The sequence below is a fragment of the Oncorhynchus gorbuscha genome, linkage group LG15 (assembly GCF_021184085.1).
Source record: "Oncorhynchus gorbuscha isolate QuinsamMale2020 ecotype Even-year linkage group LG15, OgorEven_v1.0, whole genome shotgun sequence".
NCBI classification, from domain to species: Eukaryota; Metazoa; Chordata; class Actinopteri; order Salmoniformes; family Salmonidae; genus Oncorhynchus; species Oncorhynchus gorbuscha.
Window position 1 is genome coordinate 13526195 of NC_060187.1, and position 22552 is coordinate 13548746.

The following is a 22552-nucleotide window of genomic DNA, read 5'->3' on the forward strand; positions in this document are numbered from 1 at the left end:
CTGGGTCTTCCTTTCCTGTGGCGGTCCTCATGAAAGCCTGTTTCCTCATAGCGCTTGATGGTTTTTGCAACTGCACTTGAAGAAACTTTAAAAAGTTCTTGAAATTTTCCGCATTGACTGACCTTAATGTCTTAAAGTAATGATGGACTGTGCTTTCTCTTTGGTTATTTGAGCTGTTCTTGCCATAATATGGACTCAGTGTTTTACCCCTTCCTTGTCACAACACAACTGATCGACTCAAACACATTAAGAATTTTTTTTTTTCCACAAATGAACTTTTAACAAGGCACACCTGTTAATGGAAATGCATTCCAGATGAAGCTGGTTGAGAGAATGCCAAGTATGTGCAAAGCTTTCATCAAGGCAAAGGGTGGCTACTTTGAAGAATATAAAATATATTTTGATTTGTTTAAGACGTTTTTGGTTACTACATGATTCCATGTGTTATTTTATAGTTTTAATGTTTTTTTCACTCTTATTCTACAATGCAGAAAATAGAAAAAATATAAGAAAAACAGTTGAATGAGTAGGTGTGTCCAAACTTTTGACTGGTACTGTATATACTACAGTTCATTCTCTTTGTAGGAAATGACATGAGAGCGATGCCTAGGGTAGTCACCTATATATGTAGGTGTAAGCCTTCAATGTGTGTGTTTCTGTTCACTGAAATGGAAAGCAGAGTCCAAGCATTACGTGGAGGTGAACATTGGTTTTATGGCACCCAACCCACTGCGCTGCAAGATAACGGTAAGGACATGGATATAAAGCCAGGGTGTTTACTCACTTGTTCAGGAAACTCAAGACAGACACAATAAATCATACTCCTGCTCAACTATGAAGTAAGTACTCCTTAAATAAAGAAAATCAACAAAAAAGCTACAGATTCTATAGAACTCAATGTTAACTAACTCCAATTAGATTAGACTTGTTTCACATTAACTCTTGATCTTTATGCGTAATAGTTTCAAAACAGTTTCCTGTTCCAACCCTTGTCTTAACCAGCCCTGCTCAGACCGCCCTGAAGACTAAACTGGAAGAGCTGGAGTGTCACTTCACCTGGGGACTGGAACTCAGCAGGTACATGCTGCTCATTCACAGAGATCACCTGGAGGACATTGGCAGTGACGAGGGCTTTCCATGGCTGGGTCAGATGTACAACTTGTGGGCTTACATACACCACACCCTGGACTCCACTGACGCAGCCCTGCAGTGCCTCAGTAAGGCAGAGGAGGCCTTTCACCTAAACAGTCCTTCAGACACGATGGGTCCTTGGCAGCTGGTCCACTATGGGAACCTAGCCTGGGTGCACTATCACCTGGATAACCAGGCGGAGAGCCAGCGGTGCTTGACAAAGGTTGAGGGACTGCTACGAGATTACCCCTCGCCTTCCCAGGGAGAACTGCACCCTGAGGTGTGTGTTGAAAAAGCCTGGACCCTCATGAAGTTTGGCCAGGACAAAAGACGGAAAGCAATAGATTACTTTCAAATGGCTATTAGGATGGAACCTGAGAGAAAGGAGTGGCAATCAAGCCATGCCTTGGCCTTAGACTCAGTCTACTGTTTCCAACCAATCAATCAACAGAAGGAGTCTGAGGTTCTAGAGGAGCTGAGACTTGCCAAGGAACACGATCCAGACAACTTGTATGTAGCAAGTATCTATCTGTTAAGACTTGGCCGAAATGGCCAGGTGAGAAGGAAGGAAGCACAACAGATAGCACAGCAAATTTTAAAGAAGCCTGTCAGTTGCTACAGTGGTCTTAGACCCTTACTTCAGTTTTACAGAACATATTTATCATACAATGAAGCTATTGACCTAGCAAACGAGGCTCTGGAAAGACACCCAAATGTGCGCTACCTGAAAAAACAGCTAGCGAATTCCTACAAATGGAAAATATTTTCAAAGGAGGACAGTCCGAGGAGGCAGAGCATGTGCGACAGAGCCATCAGTCTCTATACAGATCTGATCTCACTCTATCCAGAGACGTCACTAAAGGACAAACTGGAGCTTGCAAGCATCTACGCAGAATCAGACAGGACAGAAACAGCCAATCAGATCTATGAGAATTTATTCTCCAACGAGCAGGATCCAGACGAGTTGCAGATACTCTACTTCCATTATGCCAAATACAGCAACTTCCACATCCAGGATCGCAATGCATCAATTGATTATCACAAGAAGGCAGCAGAGATACCTAATCCTAACCAATACGGTAAAAAGAGTTTCAACATCTTGAGGAAAATTGAACAACGGGGAAGAAATCAAAGATGTGCAGAAATCCGGGAATTTCTCAAAAACCTTTCTTCTCACAATGAATAAGAGCAAGGATGAGAATGAACCAATCAGAGGTTAACCAAATTGAGGTTTCCATATTGTACATACAATGTATTTTCTTTTTATGCTCTTTGGGCTCTCTAGACCAGGTTGCTGCTAAACAAATTGTGCCAAATGTTTTTTTGTTGTTGTTGAAAGAGCCATACAAATAAAACTATTGATTTAATTGTGTTTTTAGACTAAAATAATTCCTCATGCCCATAACACTTATTTTTGTAATATTTCCAATGAGGGCAAAATAAGTTATTTAAGTGTGGTGCATAGGGTTGTTGACAGCTGCGTATGAGCTGCAGATTTAAGAAATAAAGATTGATTCTTTCTGTTACATTGTCTGAAAATATTTTTAAAATCCAATCAGTTTCTAAAATGAAATACAAACACCAGGGGTTCCATACAGGCGTAAAAAAATGTGAACACATTTAACATCCAATTAAAAAAATATCCCATATTCAATAGATTGTAGTTGAATTGAATTCTACCATTGACAAAGAGTAGGGTTTACATCAGATAGCTGAGTAAACCAGGGGTTTCAAACTCATTCCAAGGACAGCCTAGAGTCCGCAGATTATTCCTTTCAATTAAGAGCTAGATAACCAGGTGACGGGACTTCCTTACTAATCAGTAACCTTAATTCATCAATCAAGTACAAGGGAGGGACACTCTGCCCTCAGGGGAATGAGTTTGACACATGGTCTAAACAGATGACATACTACCAGAGTGGATAAATATGTTGGATGCCTTTGGGGAACTTCCTGAAAAGCAGTTGGCCTAGAGAAGTGGAGACCCTTATTTTATTTAAATATCAATTTGACCCCCTTTTCATGGTATCCAATTGTTAGTAGCTACTATCTTGCCTCATCGCTACAACTCCCATCCGGGCTCAGGAGACAAAGGTCGAAAGCCTCCGAAACACAACCCAACCAAGCCGCACTGTTTCTTAACACAGTGCGCCTCCAACCCGGAAGCCAGCCGCACCAGTGTGTCGGAGGAAACACCGTGCACCTGACTACCTTGGTTAGCACGTACTGCGCCCGGTCCACAACAAGAGTAGCTGGTGGGCGATGAGACAAGGATATCCCTACCGGCCATCCGGGCCATCCGGGTGGCGCAGAGCCTGGGCGCGAACTGTGCCCTAGACCACTGCGCCACCCGGGAGGCCCGGAAACCCTTATTGACATCAGCTAATTATGCTTCTGATGACGGGTCAATTTTGGTCGGTCTACGAGTTGAGTTCTATTTTCTACTCTTACTAGCCAGTGTTGCCATAATCACACCGGATCACACAACAAAAGGTCCTTATGTTTAAAACCTTGAGAAACTTTATCCACTGATGTATAGGGTTGTGGACAGCTCCATACGAGCTGCAGATTTTAGAAATACATTGGAGATAGTTTTTACTGCAACATAGTCTGAAAACATTTTTTAAATGCAATCAGTTTCCAAAATTAAATACAAAATACCAGTGATTCCATACACAGACGTAAACATTTTGCCACAGCTTCCAAGTCAAAAAGAAGAAATGTCCAAGAGAACAAAATACAAAAATGGGTCACTCGTTCCCTCTTCGACTCTTCTTGTGGCTCTTTTTTGAACTCCTGAAACAGAGATGAAGAAATCAACAACAGTAGGTGACATAAACCAGGTTTCCATCCAACCATTTAATGCGCATGAATTACATGACGCATTAAAAAAGTAATGACCAGGCTGATGGAAACAGGAAATGCCTCTGGTGAAAATAATCTCGCTCTTATCCACAACAATCTCAGTGTGTAGGTAGCCTACCCACAATGTGTCTGCCAGCTGTTAGCTAGAGAGCATGTGAGAGGGTACATTTGCTATATAATGCCAGTTTGTTTGTCAAAACCATTAGCAGAGTTGAAAATGCAACGGTACATAGGAATTTAATAGGAAAATATTTTTTATGTGCACTACATCATCACACACAGCCTTTTATCTGCAATAAATCAATTTGATGGAAACATCGCTGCTCTGAAAATGCACTTATTGTTTCATGCAGATTTGAGAATATTCACATGAAAATCTGTGGTAGTGGAGAGGATAGTGGAGAGGGTCTTTCTCTTGCTCCATTACTTACCTCTCTGGGGATTTGGAGTGACTGCGATGCCTGTGGCTTCTGTGATGGCCTGGGACAAAACAGAGCAGCTCTAGGTCAGACTGGGACTATTGTTAAACATGTTAAAGTCAAATGATTACAGATGACTATCAGTCACAAGCATATGTGACTTTTGATGTAGTGTGATGCAGGTTGGCGTTGCTATGATACCTGGGGACTTTGAGCGGTGACGTCTCTCTCGGGAGCGGCTGCGGTGGCGACGGGGACTTTTGCTGCGGTGGCGCTCTCGTCTGGGGGATGGACTGTGAGTTAAAACAGAAACAATACAGACAATATTAATACAGCACTGCTTATAAGTAACCAATACCATACTCAATTCAATCTAAGCTTCAGTCCCTTTATAGATCAAACACTACATTTTTTAACATTATATTTCAATATCTGAGTTTACCATCTGATGGTACAATGGAAAACACAAGGAAAATCCAGCAGAAAAGGTAGAGACTGCATACCTTCGTCTCTTGGGTGATCTGCTCCTCCTGGACAGAATAAAAAGGATAAAAGACATTTAGTGTCTTCAGGATGTGAAAATAAATTAATTCTGAGTATGTGTAAATGGTGAATAAAGGTGATTCTGGACTTTAGATTAGATCAATTACTAGTTACCGTCTGGGTGAACGGCTGCGTCTGTAGCGTGGAGAGGGCGAACGGCGAGGGCGGTCGTTGTCCCGGTAACTCCGTCTGTGGGGCTCTGGGGTCTGAACTCTCTCTGGCTGTAGACATTTGAACAGACAGACAGGAGATAAAAGACAGACATGGATGGACAGAGTGAAACAACATTAACATTCTTCTGCCTACTAGCCGAAGTTTACTCAAATTTACAGTTAGTCTATGCAGGCTGTAGGTGGATAAAGACAAGACAACAACCTTTTCGTCTTCCTCGTCTTCCTCGTCACTGGTCTCCACTTCATCCAGGTCCTCTTCTAGGGCGCTGATGCGTGTGTCTAATAACTCCGCCTCCTCAAGGACCTGCCTTTTCTGTAGTCAACACACACAAAAGAATGTCAGTGGTCTAGGTCAGTGAAAAGGGGTTGAGGGGGGGGGGGTAGACTTACCTGAAGCCTGGGAAGGATGATGTCACACATTCTCTCAGAGTGTAGGAGTTCATCAATGAACTCATCTACATGTTGCAGCTCAAACTCTGAAACAAACAGTGAAAGGATATGGTGCCATGTAAAACCAGGAGATATTTTGCATTGTACAATCATTCCATAATACACATAAACGAATGGACTCACCTCCATTTCGGTTCTGACTCTTGATTTTTCGGTAGTCGTTGTACAGTGGTTCCAGGTATTTGTAGCAATCCACTGATGTCCCAGTCAACCTCATGTACATTGCCCCTAGCAAGCGGACATACCTAAGGTGAAGAAAAACATCACAGTGAGGTATGTAATGCATGAACATACCGATTTGTTTATGTCACATTTGTCAAGCTAGGAGTTAGAAGACAGTTTATCTAACTTTTAAAATGTATGATTAAATACATAAAGACTTGTAATAACCAGCCCAAAAGCCCAGACTTACTTGAAATCCTCGTTCTTGATGAATTCTACAATGATGTCTTTTTCTGGCTGAATCTGTAGCATCTTCAGAGTGAGACACAGGAACGGTGTAGGTTTGATATTTCCTCCATAGACTCCTCCGACAAACTTCAACGCCATGGCTTTGTCAACGACAAGTTCGGCTGTAGGTCAAGGAGAAAATAGTGATTCGAAAGATGATCAAACATGCTGAGGTTTGGACAAGTTCGGCTGTAGGTCAAGTAGAAAATAGTGATTCGAAAGATGATCAAACATGCTGAGGTTTGGACAAGTTTGGCTGTAGGTCAAGTAGAAAATAGTGATTCGAAAGATGATCAAACATGCTGAGGTTTGGACAAGTTCGGCTGTAGGTCAAGTAGAAAATAGTGATTCGAAAGATGATCAAACATGCTGAGGTTTGGACAAGTTCGGCTGTAGGTCAAGTAGAAAATAGTGATTCGAAAGATGATCAAACATGCTGAGGTTTGGACAAGTTCGGCTGTAGGTCAAGTAGAAAATAGTGATTAGAAAGATGATCAAACATGCTGAGGTTTGGACAAGTTCGGCTGTAGGTCAAGGAGAAAATAGTGATTAGAAAGATGATCAAACATGCTGAGGTTTGGACAAGTTCGGCTGTAGGTCAAGGAGAAAATAGTGATTCGAAAGATGATCAAACATGCTGAGGTTTGGACAAGTTCGGCTGTAGGTCAAGGAGAAAATAGTGATTAGAAAGATGATCAAACATGCTGAGGTTTGGACAAGTTCGGCTGTAGGTCAAGGAGAAAATAGTGATTAGAAAGATGATCAAACATGCTGAGGTTTGGACAAGTTCGGCTGTAGGTCAAGGAGAAAATAGTGATTAGAAAGATGATCAAACATGCTGAGGTTTGGACAAGTTCGGCTGTAGGTCAAGGAGAAAATAGTGATTAGAAAGATGATCAAACATGCTGAGGTTTGGACAAGAGTTGTATTCAGATGTTTATTTGATAGCGAGGGATTCTAGAGATTATACATATTGTGGCTCTTTTCTGTCGCCACCCACCAGAACGATGCACAATTTAAGGATTCCAACTAATACACATACTCTCCCAAAGCCATCCAAAACCCATGTAACGTTACATGCATGGCATCAAGTGATGCTAGCCAAGCCAATACCTTTGGTGTGCATAAACCTCCTATTAGTGTGTGAACAAGTCTAAGTGAGTGTAAGTAACTAACGGGGTAAAATGTACTAGACGTAAGCACACTTCCTAATAGTTCATTTGTTTACATGTGTGGTATTTGTACTTCAAACTACCTAGCGTTAGCTAACCAGCTCCAACTCACCAGTCAGTCCAAAGCATTCTTCTTTCCAATATTTTGATTCATAAATTCGAGTACGAATAATTTTCTCTACCAAGTATTGTGGATTTGTTCCATGTATACTGTTTGCATCTTTAACAGTCCTATTTGCCATGTTTACTGCTCAAACCGGAATTAAAAATGAGTTGCTGTGGGAAACGAATTCGCATTAGAAGTTGCTGTATATCTTCTCGTGTAACAACGTACCCTTCCGGGGCAGAATGTGAAGGCGTTCATTGGTCGATACTATAGTCACGTGCCAAGCACGCAATTTATTTTCGCGCGAAAGGTAGAAAGTGCAGCCACGTAATCCTTTGTACTAGACAACTTTTTTTTTTTTTGTTAGCTAGCTACGTGTAAAAGATAACTATATATATTACTACACTACAGCGTATCTTCGTTTATATTAAACTGCTTGAAATTTGATCAACTTGCCCGTTCGACTTTTATCAGACGAGCGGCTGTCTCTTTTCTGTGAGTATTGCAGCTAGCCTATTCATAGCTAACGTTAACCTCTAAGGCCACCTTGCTCCTTGGGATATCGAGTGCAAGTATTGCAACTATCTAACGTGAGTTGTCTTTGTCCCAAGTTGTCTAACCGAGTATTGATTTACCCACTGTGCCAAAATGTGTATTTTGTAAAGGTCTGCAATTATGGTCCGCTACTTTACAAGATTGAGAGTGAGACGTATCTACAAATGGGGCGGAAGACCTTATATCTTCGACAGAAAATTAAAGAGTTATGGCTTTGAGTAAGTTTCAACTTGGTTCTAGCATAGTGTCATAACATAAATTTGCTTGGGGCCTCGTCAACAACGCTGTTCGTTCATATTTTTGTTCCACTTGATTTCCAAAGGAAACGATGTTTGTTGGTCTTTTACTCTCTAGGTACTTGAACATGAGCGTGGAGGGTCAGGAGGCAGTCACCACTGTAACACCTGGCCAGTACATCCTCATTGAGGGAAATGATGATGAATACCCCTTCGTTGCCAAGCTTCTCAAGTTCTTTGGCGATGGTGAGTGATGGTTTAATGTTATGCAATGTGCATAATGGCTTGCAACTTGTTTTTTAAAAACTTTTTTTTTTAAAGATGAACCTTTATTTAACTAGGTAAGTTATACTAGGCTGGCTAGCCTATCGGTATTTTTGCTCAGATGAATTTGGCAGAAATATTTTGAAGATGCTCTATTAGGTGGAGAAACATTGTCATCCTTATTTCAAGCACCTAGGCGTAAGTAGCAAAGTGGATCATGTCCTGCAATGACCTTGTGTACGTGTCTTTGGTCCTCAAGAGTCCCACAAGCAGAAGAAGGCGCTGGTGCAGTGGTTCTTGCGCATGTCTGAGGTGCCCCAAAATAAGAAGTTGTTGCTGGGCAGGAGCCCCCATCCCCAGGAGATCTTCTACTACCTGGGACATGCCTGTGACGATGAGATTGACGCAGAATCCATCCTTGGCACTGTACATGTGAGGCAGGATAATTCACCTGTGGTCTCTCTCGTTGACTTGAGCGTTGACCCTCTTTCTTAGATGTGTTTTTCCTTGTCCCTATTCACTTATTGCTTTCGTAGTTGTTCGGTTCTGTGGTCATTTGCTCAGTCTTTTGTGACTAGACATTATTAAAGCACTTAATAAGTGTTTGATTTTTATCTGGATTTTGATGCCATTTGAACATCTTTCCTCTGCTCCCCAGGTCCAGCACGTCCCTGAAGATACTCCTTTTCCAGAGCCTGGAACCAAGGACACCCTCTATGTAAAGCTGTCCTGGGACACCAAGGCCTTCAATGTCTTAGACCCTGTCCTGATGCAGGATATCCCTGCCTCAACCCCCCCCCAAACCTCTCCCTCTGTTTCCCCCCCTGTGCTTCCCCTGTGGCATCCCCTGTGTCTCGGGGCCTGGTGCGTCGTGCCCTGCCCACCCCAGACCCCACAGTGATGAGGAGAGCAGGGTCTGTGTCTGACACTAGAGCCACCATGAGTGCCGGGAAGAGGAGTACCCTTGAGGCAGAGTCGATCCACTCTGCCTCCAAGCTCTCTGCCTCTAAAATCCTGAGCGCCAAGAGGAGGGGCAGCGCTGCAGACACACCGGGTGTACGCAAGAAACTACAGCTCAGCATCGGGGCCAGTGAGTGTCTTTATCTCAGGATGTGATCGTCTAAAATGAGTTCATTTTTAACAGTGTGTTGGTCAAGAGGAGATAGTGGAGCGCCTGGGAGAGCCGGTCCTGGTGGTGTAACGTTTGTGTCTACTTCTACAAGGTCCAGGGAAGAGAATGACCAGAGCAGATGTCCTCTGTGAGCTCTTGGATGAAGAGATGGAGTCAGAGAAAGTTATATCCCTCAAACTGAGCTCCTCAGTTTCACACTCCCTCCAGCATGGCTGCAGCCTCTCTCCCATGAGAAGTGGCTGCAAGACCCCTAACGGCCAGAGGAGGTTCCCCTGGAAGCTCTCCTCCATCAGCCTGGACAGACTGTCTCCTACTGCCCTGGGAGAACAGGACTTATCCAGGTAGGGTTAGGGTTAGACTCGGAGTATCCTTGACTCAGATACCACAGGAATAGACAAGAGTTGTGTGATGCTGTTTTTACATGGCTTACAGGAGTTGTACAATGCTACAGAGATCAGCTGTAAAATGTTACACAGATCAGCTGGTGCCATTTGGGTTAGATCTTAGCTATTTTTCACATTTTCATCGCGTGTGCTTTGCAAAATAACTACTTGTCAGCCTCTAAACATAATTCTTAACACTATATTCAACCATGTCCTGGTTGTGGAAGCTTTAACATCATCCCAGGGTCCTCCAAGCTCAATGTCCTGGTTGTGGAATTATAAATATATATTTTGACCCCCTTTTTCTCCACAATTTCAATGCTGAAACTCCCCAATGGGCTCTGGAGGTGAAGGTAGAGTCATGCGTCCCCCGAAACATGACCCGCCAAACCGCGCTTCCTAACACCCGCCCTCTTAACCCGGAAGCCAGCTGCACCAATGTGTCGGGAGGAAACACTGTTCAACTGACGAACAAGGTCAGCCTGCAGGCGCCCAGCCCCCCACAAGAAGTCGCTAGAGCACGAGAAGCCAAGTAAAGCCCCCCACCCCCAGCCAAAACCTCCCCTAACCCGGACGACGCTGGGCCAATTGTGCGCTGTCCCCTGTGGGACTCCCGATCACTGCTGGTTGTGATACAGCCCAAGATCTAACTCGGGTCTGGACTGACGCCTCTGGCACTGCGATTTGTGCCTTAGACTGCTGCGCCACTCGGCAGACCGGTTGTGGAAGCTTTAACATCATCCCAGGGTCCTCTAAGCTCAATGTCCTGGTTGTGGAAGCTGTAACATCATCCCAGGGTCCTCTAAGCTCAATGTCCTGGTTGTGGAAGCTGTAACATCATCCCAGGGTCCTCTAAGCTCAATGTCCTGGTTGTGGAAGCTTTAACAATATCCCAGGGTCCTCTAAGCTCAATGCCCTGGTTGTGGAAGCTTTACCACCATCATCCCAGGGTCCTCTAATATACTGTGAGTAGTATCAGTAAGCCAGTGTGTTCCCTTCCTCTACAGTGACCTGTTGCTGGCAGTGATTCCCCTGGCCCTAGAGGATGAGGTATTTGAGGCAGGGTTACCTACAGACGCTGGCTCTGCCAACACCCCCAAGAAGAGACAGGCCACCCCCAGGAGGAACTATGTTAGGGGACAGAAGTGAGTGCACCACCCCAGGTCCGATGACAGGAGCACGGGTGTGGTGGTGTAGGCGGGGTAAAACGGTCAGATTGCAGCACTTGGTGGGAGCTTGCCTGTCTTTCTTCAGACATGGCTTCGCAGCAGATGGTACATAGTTCCACTGGCTTCATTTGAGATGGGTTAAAAATCCACAGCTAATGACAGACGTCACTTAGCCGATGTTGATAAGCAGTGTGTTTACTACGGGCAGCTAAGTCACCTTAACCAATAGACAAGTCACATTCGTAGTAATAGTACATTGCAAATTGAGTGTCTTGACTCGTACGCTTTTCTGTCTTCCCAAAGAGCTACCACCCCCTCCAGGAGGAAAGAGTCTGCCATGGCCATTAGAGAGCCTGCTCTGGGGGTGCTGTGAGTATCTAAAAGTCTGATTGATCAGTCACATTATTGATTACTCTGTTCTTATGATCCTATTCAGTTATTTATATTTCTTATTATTGTCTGTGTGTCTCAGGGCGGAGGAGGACTCTGAGGATTCTCCCATGCAGCAGATTGCCTTGACTTCTCGCTCCAAGAGGAAGTCAGCCCAGCTGGTGTCGTTACGCATCAGGAAGCAGTTGTAAGTGCTTGCTGTCATGTGGCTTATATGTATGCCCCATAGAGAATGATGGAGGTCTCCAGATGGATAACCTGTTTTTGGACATTTATTGAGGGCTTCCACCGTTTTAAAGTTGTCAACTATGGGTTAAGGAAGGGACATCCAGGTCCTCGGGATTCCGTCCAGGTCCTCGGGATTCCGTCCAGGTCCTCGGGATTCCGTCCAGGTCCTCGGGATTCCGTCCAGGTCCTCGGGATTCCGTCCAGGTCCTCGGGATTCCGTCCAGGTCCTCGGGATTCCGTCCAGGTCCTCGGGATTCCGTCCAGGTCCTCGGGATTCCGTCCAGGTCCTCGGGATTCCGTCCAGGTCCTCGGGATTCCGTCCAGGTCCTCGGGAGGGATCAGCCAATGAATTGTACTTGAGAGCAAGCATTCCATAACTGCAGGTTGCAGTAAATCACCAACCTTGGCTTTATACCTGTTCAAACAACACACTCCAAGTGGCATTATGCACACCAACTCATAGAAGTACTAGAAGAAAATGGACTACTTCAAAATGGAGATGTCCTCAATGGTGCTGCTCAAGATGATCTGTTATATTGACAAGATAGTCGAGTGACCACTCTAACAATGGAAATGCATGTCCTCAAAGATGGAAGCGCTGTACTGTCTTTGATGGAAGGCTGGAGGGATGAGGCGAGACCAGGTGGGACCATTCTAGCCAATGAACAACAGACAAATCCGGTATAATGTAGTTATTTTTGAATTTGAAATCCTACATATCAGTGCATTCGGAACCTAACCAGTATGAAACTTCTATTAGATCAAATAAGCCTCACGTAGCAAATTAGCCATTCCTTTTTTTGTTGAATAAATTAGACATGCTTTGACCTCCATACAAAAATTCCTCACTTTGTGGTCTTATTTTCATGGACATATTTTGGGTGGAGTAAACACTCATGCTTCACCTCTTTCTCTCTGGCTCTGCCCATGCGCTCAAACACACTCACAGAAAAGTCCTCTGATTCTATCTCTGGTATGCCCCTACTGGCTGAAAGGAACTGTGACCATCTAGGGCAGGGGTGTCAAAGTCAAATGGACGGAGGGCCAAATAAAAAATTTAGCTACAAGCCGAGGGCCGGACTGTTCGAATGTTCATTGAAAAATTTTTAAATGACGCATATAGTCTAGTGAACCTAATTGAACCTACTGAAAACCTAACAAATATATTCCAATATGATCAGATAAATAAAGCAATATTTTCTTATGGCTCTGTCAGTAATCTTTAATTTTCAACAGACACAAAAGACAAATTTCCTTTATATAAAAATCCCCATAACATGAACATTAAATGAAAGAAACCGGTATTCAAGGCACCATCAGTAGCCTATATTTTCTATTTTAGCAAAAGTGGGCTAAATTTACTTCAAAGAAAAAAACAATAATAGCAATTTTCTATCATCCACTCAACTGAAATATTTTTTAAATATAATTGGATTGAAATACAATAAAATAAAGTGCAAAAATCTATTAATCAAAAACAACACTTTGTTTAAGGAGAAGTAACATGCAGTGAAAACAAATATTAAACTTTAACTTTTAAACTTGAACTGAGTAAAAACTCTAAATATGTGATTGCACAGTAATGTTCACTTGTTTGAGGTTGAGGGTGATACTTGGTGGTGTCCCATCTTTTCCACAAGTTCATCAATGTTCGGGGTAAGGCTCTGAGCTGAGGAAATCCTCAGAATTGAGTGGAGGTGTTCAGCAGTAAGTCGACTTCTGTGTGATGTTTTGTTCAAGTTCATCAAAGAAAACAGTTGTTCACACAGGTATGTGCTGCCAAACATAGACAACGTTTGAGCAGCCTGGATGCGCAGCTGGGGCATTGTGTCGGGAGGAAACGGGCGAACTCTGCAGCACCCACTGCCGCATATTTTGCCCTCAGTGCATCATTGCATTGGAGGTCAATCAACTCCATTTGGAGGTTTGGTGGTGAGCTTTCCACGTCAACAGCAAATGGGTTACCGAGCAGTTCCAACCTGCTTTTTTGTGCTTCAAAGTCAGCAAATCGGCGTCGAAAGTCAGCGGCAAGCATACCTATTTTATCAGCCAACTGTGCGCTTGCCGGGAACGCACTGGTAGAGAGCTTCTCTTTCATGGTCTGGCAGCTGGGAAAGTGGCTCAAATTTTCTTTCCGCATCTGCGTCTCCCACAGAGTCAGTTTGGTTTTAAATGCCTTCACTGTACTGTACATATCAGAGATGACACGATCCCGACCCTGCAGCTGCAAGTTCATTGCATTCAGATGACTCGTAATGTCACACAGAAAAGCCATTTCACACAGAAACATTTCGTCTCGGAGTTGTGTTGTGTCTTTCCCTTTGCTGTCCAAGAACAGACAAATCTCCTCACGAAGCTCGAAACATCTTTGAAGCACCTTTCCCTGGCTTAGCCATCGCACCTCTGTGTGATAAGGCAAATCACCATGCTCCGTTTCTAACTCCGTCAGAAATGCCTTGAACTGGCGGTGATTCAAACCTTTGGCTCTGATAAAGTTAACTGTGCGCGTGATGATGCTCATTACATGCTCCATTTTCAAGGCTTTACCGCACAACGCTTCCTGGTGTATGATACAATGATAAGCTGTCAGCTCACCTGTCGCGTTTTCCTCTTGCATCTTTTCCCGTATCTTCGTCACCAGTCCGCTCCTGTGTCCACACATCGCAGGTGCTCCGTCGGTTGTCAAACCCACAAGTTTTTCCCAAGGCAGCTCCATCTCATTTACACATCTTGACACCTCTTCATACAAATCATGCCCCGTAGTTGTGCCATGCATAGGACGTAAAGCCAAAAACTCCTCTGTCACGCTTAGGCTGGAGTCCACTCCGCGGATGAAAATTGACAACTGGGCAATGTCAGAAATGTCGGTGCTCTCATCCACAGCCAAGGAATATGCAATGAAATCTTTTCCCTTTTTCACAAGCTGCTCTTTTAGATTGATGGACAACTGGTCTACTCTCTCGGCAATGGTGTTTCTGCTCAGACTCACATTTAAAAAGAGTTGCCTTTTTTCTGGGCAAACTTCGTCACAAACTTTAATCATGCAGTTTTTGATGAAATCCCCCTCCGTAAATGGCCGGGCTGATTTAGCGATCTCTTCTGCCAAAATAAAACTGGCCTTGACAGCAGCCTGGCCTTGTGATTTGGCTTTTTTGAACAGAGCCTGTCGAGATTTGAGGCCTCGTTTTAATTCCTCTGCCTTTTGTAGCCTTTGTTCCATGTCCATATTCTTGTTTTTGTCCGCGTGTTTCGTTTCATAATGTCGTCTCAGATTATACTCTTTCAGTACCGCCACACTTTCTCCACACAGAAGACACACAGGTTTTCCAGCTACCTCCGTGAACAAATACTCCGACTCCCACCTTGTTTGAAACCCCCGGTTCTCAGTGTCCACCTTCCGTTTTGCCATTTTTGATGGGTATCTGAAAGTTAATTTTACTGTGATGCTGACAACTGCTGTGCCAATAAATATTGAAATGAAGCAGCCTACTGCTCGGTGTGTCACCGTTGCTTTGTGGGAAATGTAGTATTGGTGCGTGTAAAAGATCTGCGGGCTTGCCGGCTTGCTGCGGTCTGCGGGCCGGTTCTAATAACAAATCAAGATCATCCCAGGGGCCGTAAAAAACCTTCTCGCGGGCCGGATGTGGCCCGCGGGCCTTGACTCTGACATATGTGATCTAGGGAGTAATTTAAAGCTTTCACTTCTGAGTGATTTTAAATTAGTTGAGAAAAATGTAACAAGATTGACAGGTTGTTTAATGATACCTCCAGTCGATGTTATCAATTTGTATCTCAATAATTAAAAAAATAATAATAATAATTTATAAATCTTCCTCTTCTACAAAGTATTTTTGGAATGCCGATTTGAAGTATTATTTACTAAAATGTGTAATTTGTTTTTATAGGAATCTGTTGGACAATACCCAAGAGCTGATCTCCGATGGCGATGATGACTGTTTCGTTCCCTCCAATAAGGACCTACAGAGCAGCAGCGATGAAGAGAAGACCGATAGTGAGGAAGAGACCATGGTGAAGAAGACCAGAGGAAGAAATTGCAAGACCTCTGTCAGGACCCCACACAAAACGCCCAGCAAGAAGGTATGTATGGCTGTGGTAGGCTTCTGTGGTGCCTGTGTAATTTGTTTTTATAGAAACTGTTGGACAATACCCAAGAGCTGATCTCCGATGGCGATGATGACTGTTTCGTTCCCTCCAATAAGGACCTACAGAGCAGCAGCGATGAAGAGAAGACCGATAGTGAGGAAGAAACCATGGTGAAGAAGACCAGAGGAAGAAATTGCAAGACCTCTGTCAGGACCCCACACAAAACGCCCAGCAAGAAGGTATGTATGGCTGTGGTAGGCTTCTGTGGTGCCTGTGTAATTTGTTTTTATAGAAACTGTTGGACAATACCCAAGAGCTGATCTCCGATGGCGATGATGACTGTTTCGTTCCCTCCAATAAGGACCTACAGAGCAGCAGCGATGAAGAGAAGACTGATAGTGAGGAAGAGACCATGGTGAAGAAGACCAGAGGAAGAAATTGCAAGACCTCCGTCAGGACCCCACACAAAACACCCAGCAAGAAGGTATATATGGCTGTGGTGCCTGTGTAATTTGTTTTTATAGAAACTGTTGGACAATACCCAAGAGCTGATCTCCGATGGCGATGATGACTGTTTCGTTCCCTCCAATAAGGACCTACAGAGCAGCAGCGATGAAGAGAAGACCGATAGTGAGGAAGAGACCATGGTGAAGAAGACCAGAGGAAGAAATTGCAAGACCTCTGTCAGGACCCCACACAAAACGCCCAGCAAGAAGGTATGTATGGCTGTGGTAGGCTTCTGTGGTGCCTGTGTAATTTGTTTTTATAGAAACTGTTGGACAATACCCAAGAGCTGATCTCCGATGGCGATGATGACTGTTTCGTTCCCTCCAATAAGGACCTACAGAGCAGCAGCGATGAAGAGAAGACCGATAGTGAGGAAGAGACCATGGTGAAGAAGACCAGAGGAAGAAATTGCAAGACCGCCGTCAGGACCCCACACAAAACACCCAGCAAGAAGGTATGTATGGCTGTGGTAGGCTTCTGTGGTGCCTGTCTAATATTCTCCCCCCCCCCCCTCCCCCATTCTGTCCTGAGCTGAGGAAGGAATTGAGGAATTCTGTGTGTTTTCCATGTTTTCTCATCCAGGTCACCCCAAGTACCCCCCGTCATGCCACTCCCAATATTCCCAGCCGGACTGTTCCAGCCAGGCAGCCTGGGAACATCCTGGAGGAGGCCAGGGCTAGGTGAGAACAAACTGGCATCGTATCCAGACGGTATATTTCAGCCAATGATTTTACTTCTGTGTTTAAGTCAGAGATGGGCAACTTTGATGGGGGTGGGGGCCACAAAAAAAATCTGAACTCATCATGATGGACTGCAGCTGTCTCTTCCCTGTAGGGAGCAGGAGTTATTTTATTTATCTAGATATGATCTTTGTTGTTTTATTGACGTGTGTCCCTGTCCTCAGGCTGCATGTGTCATCAGTACCAGAGTCTCTTCCCTGTAGGGAGCAGGAGTTATTTTATTTATCTAGATGTGATCTTTGTTGTTTTATTGACGTGTGTCCCTGTCCTCAGGCTGCATGTGTCATCAGTACCAGAGTCTCTTCCCTGTAGGGAGCAGGAGTTATTTTATTTATCTAGATGTGATCTTTGTTGTTTTATTGACGTGTGTCCCTGTCCTCAGGCTGCATGTGTCATCAGTACCAGAGTCTCTTCCCTGTAGGGAGCAGGAGTTATTTTATTTATCTAGATGTGATCTTTGTTGTTTTATTGACGTGTGTCCCTGTCCTCAGGCTGCATGTGTCGTCAGTACCAGAGTCTCTTCCCTGTAGGGAGCAGGAGTTCCAGGATATCTATAATTTTGTGGAGAGCAAGGTTATGGATGGGACCGGAGGGTAAGATTGATAGACACCTCACTACATTTAACGAAATGTTGTTACTGTGTGAACCCTGTCTCACTAAAAACAAAATTTTCAGGAACTTGAGAACTGCCATATTCTACCACCCCAAAAAAATTCTGAAGCTATTTTGAAAGAAAAAAATTGGTCTTAGTCATGAAATGTTGTCAGATAATGGCAGGGAAACTCTGGGTTATGTTCAGTTGGAACCAAAGGGAGAAAGTACTGTGAAATGACACTACAATGAGTGTTGGCTTCTCATTAGACAAGTTCAGTAGTGCATCCTCAGTTTTTCTCTAGTTTCATCCCTTCTGAACATGACCCTGGATTAGCTGTTCTATGTGATAGTCAGTAACAGTAGAGTTTACATAAACCACAATATCAACACTGTCACGGCAGGAATGATGGTTTTGATGTTCTTATGTTGATGCAAGTAGTGTGGACACTCCTTACCTTGCTGGTATAGCGTTATGGAAAAAGGCTTACTGCAGCTGTCTGTCTAGGTGTATGTACATCTCTGGTGTTCCGGGAACTGGGAAAACCGCCACCATCCACGAGGTTATCCGGTGTCTACAGCACGCCTCTGATATGGATGAAATCCCCACGTTCCGATTCATCGAGATCAACGGCATGAAAATGACCGACCCTCACCAAGCCTACGTCCAGATTCTACAGGTGTGTGTGTGTGTATATACACAAACACGCGCACACACACACACACGTGTACACTCTCCCAGTATCAGTGTAACTCCTGACTGTTCTCCTCCAGAAACTGACGGACCAGAAGGTGACCGCTGACCACGCCGCAGCCCTATTGGAGAAGAGGTTCAGTAAACCCGCCCCCAAGAAGGAGACCACCGTGCTACTGGTGGACGAGGTAAGGTCTATGTTTATCCACTCTTGATTCTAAGGATAGGAGAATACATAACCATTGATGCCAACTGGGAAATGCTGGTAATGGATTTGAAGACAGAATCGTGTATGTTCTATACTCAATCGCTCTATTCTACATATTTATTGACTTGAATGGAGATGCCCGGTCTAGTCATTCTGTTTCTATGACTGACCCTGTGTTTCACCCCCCCCCCCCCCCCAAGCTGGACCTTCTGTGGACCAGGAAGCAGAATGTAATGTACAACCTGTTTGATTGGCCGACAAGGCGCCACGCCCGCCTGGTGGTGCTGACCATCGCCAACACCATGGACCTTCCTGAGCGGATCATGATCAACAGGGTGGCCAGCAGACTGGTAAGGACCGTGGAGATACTTCAGTGCACTGGCTGTCAAACATCTCGTTGGACCCAGACGTTTCACAATTTAGTTGTTGCCCTGAACTAGCTCACCTGATTCTCCTAGTCAAGGGCTTGATGACCGGTTGAATCTGGTTTGTTAGCTCTGGAATGGATCAAACGCATAGACGGGTTAGCTGACAACGTTAGGAAAATGATGTACGTACATCGATGTGGCCGTAAGCCAAGCGTTATGATTCTGAATGGTCTGATAGCTAGCAGCAATGACAAGAAGCTGTCATGTGGGAATCATAGGTGGCTAGTTTCATCTTGTTCTTCATACCATGTTTTGTTATGACTAATGTCAATGCTAATACGGAAAAATGTGCTCGCTAGCTAACCAACAACTGTAAAGCTGCTCATTTGTGGAAATGTGTTTGTTTTCAAGAAGGATTGAGACAAAATGTAGTTTACATGTTGTCAACAATCTAAGCCAACTCCGTCTGTTTTGCCCCGTAGTTGCGTTCATGTTGCTAAACAATCAACCCGTGTAGGGAACGGCCTGCTGGGGTTCCCAGACGAGCGGTTTGAGAACCACTGCATTAGTTTTCTATTTAAGTCCACTCCACCCGAGGGCGCTGTTAGATTGTTGGGCCAGGCTGCTGTGAAATTCTTTCAGCGTGTTTGCCTCTTGGAAGTGCAGATCAAACCAGTGTTTTAACTAACTTCCTGTGCATCTATGTCCAGGGCCTGACCAGGATGTCGTTCCAGCCGTACAGCTTCAAGCAGCTGCAGCAGATCATCACGTCCAGACTGAACACGGTCAAGGCCTTCGAGGAGGACGCTTTGCAGCTGGTCTCCAGAAAGGTATGTCATATTGTCCCCGTATTATTCAACCCAGGGATCTTCCACAGTCCTGCTGTTTCCCTGCCGGTTAATGTCAACTATTGGAATGATACTGTGAAGTATTCTGTGACTACCTTTTTGACAGTGGTGTCTGAGCACTGTCCCCATTTTGTCCTCTAGGTGGCAGCGTTGTCAGGAGACGCCCGGCGCTGTCTGGACATCTGTCGCCGTGCCACTGAGATTTGCGAACACTCCGCCTCGCAGCCGTCCTCCGCGGGATTGGTGAGAATGAGTCATGTGATGGAGGCGCTGGATGAGATGTTCTCCTCCTCCTACATCACGGCCATTAGGTAAGAGACACCCCATTGCTCCACAGACCTATCAGTCTGTACCCATTGGCCCAGCGAGCTGTCAATCTATGTGAAATCTCTGTGTTAGGTGTGCATCGTTGCAGGAACAGCTCTTCCTGAGGGCGGTCATTGCTGAGTTTAGGCGACTGGGACTGGAGGAGGCCACCTTCCAACAGGTATAGTCCCTAATGAGGACAACATTGACTTACTACAACTCTCGCTCAACACATCTATCCCTCTTTTACCTGTGTTGTGGAGTTCCCTTATCTAAAGTCCACTGTCTCCTCCTCCCAGGTGTTTGTGCAGCACCGGGCTCTGAGTCGTGTGGAGGGCCTGCAGCCCATCAGTGTGTCCGAGGGTCTGGCCGTGTGTCAGCGTCTGGGTGCGTGTCGTCTGCTGCTGCTGGAGGCCAGCCGTCTAGACATGCTACAGCGGGTCAGACTCAACGTCAGCCAGGATGACGTGCTCTACGCACTCAAAGCTGTCAGAGACTGAGGACCACCAGAGGTCCTAAGGTACAGGGGGGAGGATCAGGCTCTTTTTGGGACCTAGAAGGGAACCTGCTCCATCACTACCAGTGAACTTGGTCAGTTTGATAACTACAACTCATCAGGACCACCGTTGGACCACACAGTCCCACGCCTCAACCACAGCCAATACTACTGTACCTCTCAGGACCGGGAATCCCACTGACACCTTGTCTGTCCACGGTGGGTCTTTTTAGAGGCTCAGTTTGGTTTGATGCAGTCTTCTGAGAGGTTTTAGGAAATCTTCTGTTTTGGTGTTCTTTTACAAATGATTTTCAATGTCACTGTTGTCAGCTCTTGATGGAGAAACTGCAGTGCATTTGAACATTTTATGGAGGTCTGTCATAATTCAAGAACACAAATCATGATTTCTATTATATTGGTTTTACATTTGTTTACTGAAAATTGCCCTTGTTACAAAAGGATATTTAGATCTGGTTTTAACTCATTGTGTTGATGGGAGGAGAGCCAACTTCCCATCACAGTTAGCAATTTGACTTTCCTCTTTATCTGTATTCAATAATTTTTAATGTTGCTCTTGTTGGTTTTAGGATGTTCATTATTGTTGTGTGAATATTGTATCTACAAAAGTAATAAAGATATTTAATAACAATGCTTGTGTATAGTTTTCCATTCATGTACTCATGATAACATTACTTGAACACATGACCTGCACCGGTATTGCTTTCCAGAGGTTAGAATGAAGAAAGCTTATCCCTGCAAAATAGGCTAATGATGGACATCCGGAAAGTATTCAAAACCCATAATGACACAGAAAATCAGGTTTTTAGAAATGTTTGCTAATTTATTAAAACTGAAATTCCTTACTTAGACCATTTGCTATGAGACTTGGAATTGAGCTCCGCTGCATTCTATTTTCATTGATCCTTGATGTTGCTACAACTGGATTAGAGGCCACCTGTGGTAAATTCAATTGACTAGATGTGATATGGAAAGGCACACACCTGTCTATATTAGGTCTCACAGTTGACAGTGCATGTCAGCAAAAACCAAGCCATGAGGTCGACGGAATTGTCCGTAGAGCTCAGAGACCGGATTGTGTTTTGAAGCAATGATCTAGGGAAGGGTACCAAAACATGTCTGCAGCTTTGAAGGTCTCCAAGAACACAGTGGCCTCCCATCATTCTTAAATAGAAGTTTGGAACCACCAAGGTTCTTCCTAGAGCTGGCTGCCTGACCAAACAGCAATCTGGGAAAATTGCCTCAGTCAGGGAGGTGACCAAGAACCTGATGGTCACTGACAGAGCTCCAGAGTTTCTCTGTGGAGATGGGAGAACCTTACAGAAGGCTAAGCACTCCACCAATCAGGCCTTTATGGTAGAGTGGCCAGATGAAGCCACACTTCAGTAAAAGGCACATGACAGCCTTCTTGGAGTTTGCCAAAAGGCACCTAAAGGACTCTGACATGAGAAAAAATATTCTCTGGTCTGATGAAACCCTTCGGCCTGTGTCAAGCATCACGTCTGGAGGAAACCAGGCACCCCTCATCACCTGGCCAATACCAACCCTACGGTGAAGCATGGTGGTGTCAGCATCATGCTGTGGGGATGTTTTTCAGCGGCAGGGACTGGGAGACTAGTCAGGATCAAGGGAAAGATGAACGGACAAAGTACAGAGAGATCCTTGATGAAAACCTGCTCCAGAGAGCTCAGGACCTCAGACTGGGTCGAAGGTTCACCTAACAGGACAACGCACACAGCCAAGACAATGAAGGAGTGGCTTCGGGACATGTCTCAATATCTTTGAGTGGCCCAGCCAGAGCCCGGACTTGAACCTGATCTAACATCTCTGGAGAGACCTGAGATTAGCTGTGCAGTGACGCTCCCCATCCAACCTTACAGAGCTTGAGAGGATCTGCAGAGAAGGATGGGAGAAACTCCCCAAATACAGGTGTGCCAAGCTTGTAGTGTCATACCCAAGAAGACTCAAGGCTGTAATCACTGCCCAAGGGGCTTCAACGAAGTACT

The 22552-nt window shown here is 44.7% G+C and overlaps 3 protein-coding genes across 4 annotated transcripts; 2 read left to right on the forward strand and 1 right to left on the reverse strand.

The window, feature by feature from the left end:
• The first annotated feature begins 711 nt into the window (after nt 1-711).
• Nucleotides 712-2657, forward strand: LOC123996634 (interferon-induced protein with tetratricopeptide repeats 5-like). Its single transcript, XM_046300169.1, has 2 exons — nt 712-839; nt 1003-2657. Exons 1-2 carry the CDS (start codon nt 835-837, stop codon nt 2315-2317), a joined length of 1320 nt encoding a protein of 439 aa, XP_046156125.1. The 5' UTR covers nt 712-834; the 3' UTR covers nt 2318-2657.
• A 1052-nt stretch (nt 2658-3709) lies between these two features.
• On the reverse strand, nt 3710-7537 carry LOC123996635 (pre-mRNA-splicing factor 38A). 2 transcript variants are annotated; one of them, XM_046300171.1, is made up of 10 exons: nt 7316-7537; nt 5994-6153; nt 5705-5826; nt 5522-5607; nt 5334-5444; nt 5073-5179; nt 4919-4945; nt 4617-4696; nt 4428-4476; nt 3710-3927 (listed from the first exon to the last, which is right to left on the reverse strand). In XM_046300171.1, exons 1-10 carry the CDS (start codon nt 7443-7445, stop codon nt 3882-3884), a joined length of 918 nt encoding a protein of 305 aa, XP_046156127.1. In that variant the 5' UTR covers nt 7446-7537; the 3' UTR covers nt 3710-3881. The 2 variants fall into 2 exon arrangements, with proteins under 2 accessions (XP_046156127.1, XP_046156126.1); XM_046300170.1 differs by having other exon boundaries at nt 4617-4708; nt 7316-7534.
• Nucleotides 7538-7587: 50 nt separating this feature from the next.
• On the forward strand, nt 7588-21177 carry orc1 (origin recognition complex, subunit 1). The gene is made up of 24 exons (XM_046300172.1): nt 7588-7804; nt 7975-8082; nt 8219-8346; nt 8624-8796; nt 9023-9164; nt 9209-9454; nt 9588-9837; nt 10887-11024; nt 11352-11417; nt 11521-11625; nt 15572-15779; nt 15887-16024; nt 16132-16269; nt 16364-16501; nt 16609-16731; nt 16860-16957; nt 17509-17610; nt 18117-18288; nt 18383-18490; nt 18711-18860; nt 19589-19708; nt 19868-20037; nt 20126-20213; nt 20332-21177. The coding sequence occupies exons 2-24, from the start codon at nt 7985-7987 to the stop codon at nt 20530-20532; spliced, it is 3300 nt and encodes a 1099-aa protein (XP_046156128.1). The 5' UTR covers nt 7588-7804; nt 7975-7984; the 3' UTR covers nt 20533-21177.
• Nucleotides 21178-22552: the final 1375 nt, after the last annotated feature.

Coding starts and splice junctions, on each gene's coding strand:
- LOC123996635 (XM_046300170.1), bottom strand. CDS start 7,445: ATGGCAAATAGGACTGTTAAAGATGCAAACAGTATACATGGAACAAAT. Junction 5,445..5,521: donor TCATCCTTCCCAGGCTTCAG/GTAAGTCTACCC, acceptor TGTTGACTACAG/AAAAGGCAGGTCCTTGAGGA. Junction 4,709..4,918: donor AGATCACCCAAGAGACGAAG/GTATGCAGTCTC, acceptor TTTAACTCACAG/TCCATCCCCCAGACGAGAGC.
- orc1 (XM_046300172.1), top strand. CDS start 7,985: ATGGTCCGCTACTTTACAAGATTGAGAGTGAGACGTATCTACAAATGG. Junction 9,455..9,587: donor ACAGCTCAGCATCGGGGCCA/GTGAGTGTCTTT, acceptor TACTTCTACAAG/GTCCAGGGAAGAGAATGACC. Junction 11,418..11,520: donor GAGCCTGCTCTGGGGGTGCT/GTGAGTATCTAA, acceptor TGTGTGTCTCAG/GGCGGAGGAGGACTCTGAGG.